Source organism: Lactuca virosa, chromosome 1 (assembly GCF_052849685.1).
Source record: "Lactuca virosa cultivar CGN04683 chromosome 1, Lactuca_virosa_CGN04683_v6, whole genome shotgun sequence".
NCBI classification, from domain to species: Eukaryota; Viridiplantae; Streptophyta; class Magnoliopsida; order Asterales; family Asteraceae; genus Lactuca; species Lactuca virosa.
The window spans coordinates 14,529,421-14,537,676 of NC_136426.1; the positions used below are offsets into that span (position 1 = coordinate 14,529,421).

An 8,256-nucleotide genomic window follows, 5' to 3' on the forward strand; every position below is an offset into this window, starting at 1 on the left:
AGGGAAGAATGGTATCGATTCAAAGTGGGTTTATAAGATTAAATATAAACCCAATGGAGAGATAGAAAGATTTAAAGTTCGTCTTGTGGCCAAAGGATATACCCCGATCGAAGGCATTGATTTTCACGAGACCTTTGCTCCGATGGCAAAACTTGTTACTGTAAGATGTGTCTTAGCCATTGCAGCTAAGAAACAGTGGGAAGTTCACTAACTTGATGTTAACAACGCATTTTTACATGGTGACTTAGAATAAGAAGTCTACATGAAAGTGCCACAAGGATTTTCAAAAAAGGAAGAAGATCGTGTTTGTAAGTTACAAAAGTCCATTTATGGTTTAAAACAAGCCTTAAGGAATTGGTATCAAAATTTACCAAGGCCCTTATTAACGATAGTTTCCAACAATCAAAGGTTGATCATTCTATGTTCGTTTTCAAAAATGGAATGTTACATGTCATTGCCCTCATCTATGTCGATGATGTCCTTCTTATGGGGAAATGATGCTCATAAGATTGATCAAGTGAATATTAACTTGCAAAATTAGTTCAACATAAAAGATTTGGGCCCACTCAAGTATTTCTTGGGAATTGAAGTTGCTAGGTCTTCAAAGGGTTTTATGATCAGCCAAAGAAAATACACTTTAGACATTCTTTAAGATTGTCATATTCAAGATTGTCGGCCTAGTGACTTCCCCATGGAACAAAATCTTCGACTGATGAAAGAAGATGATATACCAGAAGTTGATGAATCAAAACATAGAAGATTGATTGGTTGTTTACTCTATCTCATGGTTACCAGGCCTGATATTGCTTTCAGTGTTAACCAACTGAATTGGTATATAAGCAAAGCCTAGACGGTCCCACATGGATGCAGCTTTTAGAGTTCTTCGATATTTGAAGACCACTGTAGGACAAGAGTTATTTTTATCATTTGAGGGAGACCTGACTCTTATTGTCTATTGTGATGCAATTTGGCTTAGTTGTCATTCAACTAGAAGATCATGTAGGGGTTATTTCATTGATATTGGAGGTTCTCCTGTCTCGTGGAGAACAAAGAAGCAGAGTGTAGTAGCTAGGTCGTCAGCTGAGTATAAAGCTATGGCGAACACTGTTTGTGAGATTCTATGGCTGCGTTGGCTTTCGTGTGATCTTGGTACAATGCATGGTGGTGCCACCACTTTGATGTGTGATAATAATGTTGCTCGATATATTGCAGCTAACCCAGTCTATCATGAACGTATTAAGCATGTTGAAATGGATTGCTACTTTGTTCGAGAACGAGTTATAAGTGGTGAGATCAAGGTCGTTGCGATAAAGACGGAAAAACAACTGGTTGATATCTTTACCAAGGCTCTTGGAGCAAAACAATTTCATTACTTACATGGCAAGTTGGGTGTTTGCAATCTGCACAGTCCAACTTAAGAATGAGTATTGGAGTACTTATCTTCATGTTCATATTGTTTAGATATGTGTTTATCTCACTTATCTTCATATTCATATTGTTTAGATATGTGTTCATCTCTTTTTCAAATTACTCATTATCTTTAGCTTATTATATACACAATTGTATTTTTTTTTTCTGATGAATGAAAATAGCATAACTCTTCCATAATTCTTTTCTATCAAATTTCACAATATGTCATGTTAGATTGAAACATTAAACAAGTTAAAAGAGTTTGTGTGTTACCTTCGTCCAAGGTATTGGTAAACTACTAAACTTCATGGCAGTGTAGAGTTGAGTTAAAACCTGGTGTTGAGAGATGGTTGGTTTTGAAGAAAACCCACAGAAAACCCGGATGGTGGGAGTTGGGTCTTTGCCGGCCATTGAAAAGGACAGAATGTCTGTAGTGATAGTATTGCAATCCACCCACACAAGATAAGTACTTCAAAAGAAAGTGAAAGGTGCGTACCCCACCCAACTCTTTCTCTCTCTTTATTATTATATATATATATATATATATATATATATATATATATATATATATATATATATATATATATATATATATATATATATATATATATTCAACTTTTCCATGATGAAGCTTTTATTGGTTGGACATGGGGAAGAGCCACCGAAGAGGCACACAGATATACTCCTGTATCTATATCTATATGATGCCTCCATGAAAGACATGCAGCTTCAAGATGTTAATCTGAAGATGCAAAACCCACACAAAAACCATACACATGCACTTCCATTAACACAAGGTTTCATACAAAGTGCTCACATCTCTCAATCTGTCATCACCATCACTTTAAGGTAAGTAATTCTATCGTCTCCCCTTTTCCATTCCACCATCATTTCTGGTTTTTTGTTATCAACGTTTTTTTTATAATGGTTTATCTTAACTTTTTACAAAAGCAATGGATTGTTTGCAGAAAAAAGCCAAATACGGTTGTTGGAAAAGTTATGCATTGTTCTATCGTTGCAGACGTTTATACAGTTCAGGATCTCGTGTTAAAATTCATCCAAAATGGTTGTACAATATGTTTTTTTTTTTCAGATCATTCTTTATTGGTATAAATGAGTTATGTACTTGAACAACTGTATCATATCATATTTTCAATATAGTATATATATTAAACGATCAAAATACAATTACAAATCAAGGTACCAAGCTGTTCTTGATTAATTGCAAATACAAGAAGCAGCTCTTCCTATATCATTTAAGCAGTTTTTTTGATTAAATACAAGATATAGCAACGTATTTCCATTTATTTCTGTATTATACCACTTTACTTTCAACTCTTCCATTTATTTCTGCATTAAGTCATTGTACTTTGAAAAAGTCAAAAAGCTACCCAATTATGATATTATGCTCTCAATTTATAGGAGCATAACTTGTTTCGGATTTGGATGAAACCGCTATAATTTAAAAGATTTTTCAAAGTACAATATTGTAGTAGGAAGAAATGAAAATAGGGTGTTATAATAAGCAAATCAATGAAAACACTTTGCATTAACCCTCAATAACAAGAAGAAAAGTCAAATGATTCCATTATTCACAAGCCAATTTAGTATCAAAGCTGCTCAAGCATATGGCGAAAGCTTGAAAGGCAGATAAAGGATACCGATAATCCATAGTAAATATGTCCTTTCCAACTTTACCAAATTGCAAAATCACCTTATCATGCGATGATTGTGACTGAGCTTGGGCAGTTTGTGGTGGTGTTGCCTCATCCACCACCACCGGAGGAGCGGCAGTGGTGGTGGTGGCAGCGATGAGCTGGAAGTTTTTCACGGAAGCAACCGTTACTCTCCCTTTAAAATTTAGACACCAACATTGCAACTGTTCATGCCACCTTGGCTGTTTGTTCTTTAGAATCAAAGGCATGTTCTTCATCTGTTCTCCATTTTGTACCTCATTTGTGCCCATGAAATCGGAAAATCGGGAGCTACTGAATTCACTTAAACTATCGATTGATTTGGAAAATGAGATGCTTCTGAATGAGTCTTTGAAGGAATGTGCCGCCAGGTTAGGGTGGTGGTCGAGGGTGGTGCCGCCAGGTTCCATGGCGGACATGGGGATTGAGTGCATTATGCAGTTCATCCTACGTGGACCCCGTGTCCCCAATACGTTTAGCTCGTATATAATTTGAGCTATGTTAAAGCTTCCGGAAGGAACCTTTGGTGAAACCCTTCTAGAAAAACGGCGGCTTGATCCTAAACGACCCGGTGGGACCACGTTGGCGGTGTTATGTGGCGGTTGGGAGTCATAAATTATGAACTTTGTACCAAGAAAATTTGATCTGAAAATTAAAAAAAAAATTTATAAGAAAAAGGAATCATAACCAAAATTAAGACATTGTTTATTTACTTAATGGACTTAATGGGGACTTAATTAATATAATAGAGAAAGTACAGAAAACGAGGAATGCTCCATTAAACCCCTATGTTGTTACAAATTTAACCTCGTTTACTTTTTCCTTCCATTTCCCAAAGTGTGTCGTTATTTTCTTTTATATTTTTTAAAGAGCATTTAATGGGAGGAAAAAAAAAAAAAAACAGGAGTGTAGTGTACCTCACTTTTCCAATGTATCCACGGTTTGACCTCGATATGTTATCAGCATTCAGTGAAATGATGTACTCTGTGCATGTACTTTTCCTACTTCGTTTTGCTGAAAAAAGAAATTTCCCGTTCTCTACCACCAATGCTGCAAATGTAACAAATTTTTATGTAATCATTATAAAAAGTTAATATTCATTGTGCACAACACGATTATCTCAACTTTGTTGTTATTGAAGGATATTTTTAACATTTAATCATAGAAAACGCATATATTGAAAGTTTTTTGGGACCGAGGTTTCAAATCCATATTGCAAGTCAACAAGCTTCAAGAAAACTGAAAATAACATAATTATATACGAAAATATTAAGAAATGTGTAATTATAATAAAGAGTGAAGACTTACCACTGCTGAGGCAAAGATAAAGATAATATGTTGAATTAGATTTATCTCTCTTGATGAAGCATTGAATCGTGGTATCCCGAGGCCCCGGCTGTAATATAGTTTAATTGTGTTACAAAACATGGGATATAATTCAAACATGTTCAAAAAAAGTTACAGAAAAATATATAATAATTAGGCCATGTTTGTTACGCATGACTAGACAAGATATAACAAATTGTACTGCTTTTGGTGTCCATTGGAGCGGGACCATAACTAAAATTAATGGAACAAAAATTGCAATTTGTTGTCCCACCTAAAAAGGTGGTACAAGATGTGACAATGACCACTCTAGATCTTTTGTCAGTGTAAAAGACATGAATGCCCTCCTCATCCTCGTCATCAAAGACAGTCATAGAGAGACCACTCCATCTCTCTTGAGGGGATTCGTGTCTTTTGTACAAACGAGAGATCGAGAGTGAGGTGGGACAAAAAATTGCAATATTTGTCCCACTGACGTCATACGTCAGTCATAGAGTCCAATGAATGTCATATGCAGTACAACCCGTTCTGTTTTGTCTCATAGTCCAATGAATGTCAAATGCAGTACAACCTGTTTTGTTCTGTCCTGTATAACAAACGAGGTTTTGTGAATCTACCTGCTTTAGAGAGATTGGAAATGTAAGTTTCCCTGAGGACTCAGGGGGGCTAACAATTTCTTTGCACATTTCCCTCCACGACCTACAAACCGCTGCACAGGCAACCACATGCTTGCGAGCAGGCCACACACTCTCGCTTGCTTCCAACCGCTTAATCACATCACGAAGTAATTCAGGTGGTAGACCCTCCCAATGGCTATTGATCACAATATCCGAGTGGTTATCCAATTCATGAACAAAACTTTGTGATTTACTTCTTTCAAAACCACGTCTTGATAAGCTCCCAATTCCATCTCTTATATCGCGAACTATGCTACGAAATGACATCTAATTCAATCTGAAAATTTTTAAATTGTGTTGATTATACTTTGTATTCATAATATGAATATATGATAATGAGTGATGATCATGAACAATAAAAGCATACAACTTTATCTTGATAGCTTAGTAACCAAGAAAAAAAGATTTAAAGTGGTGTAAAGATAAAAAGTGAGTAAGATGGGAAGGAAAAAAGCAAAGATAGAAAGAAGATTCCCACGATAAAGAAGCCTACTATCTTTAATTTTTCATCTATTCAACTTTCCCATCTACTAATCTCATTGCAGAATCATAATCCACAGTTTGAGTTTATAATTACGTATATCATTTGTATCAAATGGAACAAATAGCAACGTACTTTCATTTCTTTCCATGACAATATTATACTTTGAAAAATATACCCAAATACAAAGCAATTTTCACTTATATAATTGAATAAATTGTTTTAAGTATCATGTCTTAATAAGCAAGAAATTGAAAGTATGATGCTATAATTGGGTAGCTTTTTCAATGTACAATGCATTGATAAGAAAAAAAAAAAAAGTAAAAGTAAGATGTTGTAATAGGAAGAAATGACAATATGCTGCTAAAAATTACCATCGAATTACAACCAAAGTACAGTTAAAGAAAAAGGGCCTGTGAAAAGTCGGCAGGTGTAGTAAATTCTAAAGAAGATTTAAAAAAGATACAACTTATAGCCCTAAAGCTTTCAATTTTCAGATTATTTATGAATTTCCATGGTCTGATTTGAATCTTTTTCTGAAAATTAAGAGCAAAATTACAGATATAAACTCTACCCACAAGATAAAAATGTTTAATTTCTTAATGGAAAACTGACATAGCACAAACCTTGAGATTTTAATTTCTTTATGGAAAAACTGGTACATTCCAAATGCAAAATCGACATACATTTGACAGAGTTCAAACCCATAATAATAATTTTCAAGATACAAAAATGAAAGTGGAACTCTTTTCTTGGAATGAAGAATGTACATTCTTTATATACAGCAACAATGTGACATTCTTTTATAAACATATGAGAGAAGAATAAGAAATAAACACCAGGAAATGATAAATTTTTTATCAAACATCAAACGGAAAGATACTCACTTGTTCTATCTGAAAATTTAGGGAAATCTTGAAGAGGAATTTAGAAGAAATTTAGGGAGAAAATTGATTAAGCCCTTATGCTCATTGTAAGTTTTTGATGAAGAATGGCAAGAAATGTTGGTGATGAAATTGAAATTAAGGAAGATGAAAGAAAGGCATAGCAAACCTTGAATTTGTTAGGTAATTTTGAGTGTGATGATGAACAAAGATAGATCCTTGGCTTTATCACGCGGTTTCTCGGTCTAAAACCTCTTATGATTCTCTCTCTCTAAAGTCTAAAGAGTTTGCCGATTGCTGACCTTATTAAATTCACTTCACGGGCATAACCCACTTGTCAAGGGGTTCTTGGGTATTCTTTTTCTTCGGACTCAATTACGTAAATAACCTTGGACTATGTCAGAGATATGCTTGTACTAACGTATTTATTATTATTATTATATATATATATTAAAGTTGTGGAATAAAGGAATAGTAAAGTTGGCATACTTTGTCCAGCTTTGGCCCCTTGATTTACATATCCGGTCTCTGTACTTCTTTAATTAATTTTATTCATGTCCTTTTGTTTGTGTTCCATTCAACTTCTCATTTTTTTGGCAGAATTGGTCTCTGTATTATTGTTGGAAGTTAGGAATACTAAATTTGAATGTTTTTTGACAACTTTGCTCATTATTCTTTACCCATTTTGACATTTTTGGTCCTTGCAATCAATATTTTTACACTTTTTTTGGAACCTTTTAATATTTAAAGTTAGGCCACAAAACTTTAACGGTTTGACAACTTTGATCCCTTTTCTAAAAAGTTGTTAATTCCTACCCCTTTAATTATTTAGCCATTTTCACACTTTTGGTCCTTGCAGTCAAAACTTTTATATTTTTTTTCCGGGGCAAAGCCCGGACTTTTCATCCTTGCACTTTCTATGTCTATCATATTTATCAATTCGAAAACAACATTGAAAGCTTCTGGCCCCGCGTAGCGGGGGTAACCTTTCTAGTTATTATTATTATTGTTATTATTTACCGTTTACATGCATGCTTTGCTTAATTTTTGTTTAAATTTCTACCACTGTTTACTCATAAAAATCTAACGCTTGAAAATACTGATGTGAAATTGATTTTATTTGATTATGCCATCCTTCAAATGTGTAATCACAATAAAATCATTTTAGGCTGTGTTGTGTATGTTATATGTATCTTTTTTTAAAATTGACTAAACTAAAATTGGAACCTATGGTTAGTGAAAAAGTTAAAATGATTATTTCCTCCTTTTTTCGTATTTTTTATATTTATTTTAATAACCTTTTAATATTAAAATAAAAGAAAAAAGAATATGACCTACCACATCCTTCACCAACCAGTTCATCCAGTCGTGGAGCTTGACAATTAATTTGGGAGACCGAAAGTATCAATGAAATTGTGAGTTATTTTTTTATATACTATGCATAATTTTGACATTTGAGTAGAATTATATATTCTTTAATATAACTAAGGACTACATTTAAGAACTATCATTGCATTTCCTATTTGGTGAAGACCCAAGACACTCCCTATACCTATAAGTTATAAGTAGTTGTCACCTCTTTGGCTAGAGTTCAATTAGAGAAAATGATAGTAACTATCCATCTCCATAATCTAAGAAATACTAAAATAAAATAAAATAAACAAAAAATAATCAAAAATAGTTTGAAAAGCCAATAGAAATGGGAAGGATAAACTCATATCAGGTTGAGAGACAACAGTAGTTAAATTTGTCCAACTTTCTTTAAAACATTACATCAAACACTT

General features: G+C 33.7%; 1 protein-coding gene and 1 long non-coding RNA gene across 3 annotated transcripts; both read right to left on the reverse strand.

Annotated features, from left to right (window-relative positions):
- Positions 1–590: 590 nt before the first annotated feature.
- LOC145103835 (uncharacterized) lies at positions 591–1,901 on the reverse strand. The gene is made up of 2 exons (XR_013706887.1): positions 1,684–1,901; positions 591–1,400 (listed from the first exon to the last, which is right to left on the reverse strand). It is a non-coding gene; the product is annotated as an uncharacterized LOC145103835 (long non-coding RNA).
- A 141-nt stretch (positions 1,902–2,042) lies between these two features.
- LOC145132969 (tubby-like F-box protein 14) lies at positions 2,043–6,787 on the reverse strand. 2 transcript variants are annotated; one of them, XM_079067928.1, is made up of 5 exons: positions 6,642–6,787; positions 5,048–5,384; positions 4,413–4,500; positions 4,022–4,154; positions 2,043–3,749 (listed from the first exon to the last, which is right to left on the reverse strand). In XM_079067928.1, exons 2-5 carry the CDS (start codon positions 5,372–5,374, stop codon positions 2,999–3,001), a joined length of 1,299 nt encoding a protein of 432 aa, XP_078924054.1. In that variant the 5' UTR covers positions 5,375–5,384; positions 6,642–6,787; the 3' UTR covers positions 2,043–2,998. The 2 variants fall into 2 exon arrangements, with proteins under 2 accessions (XP_078924054.1, XP_078924061.1); XM_079067935.1 differs by lacking the exon at positions 6,642–6,787 and adding an exon at positions 6,476–6,618.
- Positions 6,788–8,256: the final 1,469 nt, after the last annotated feature.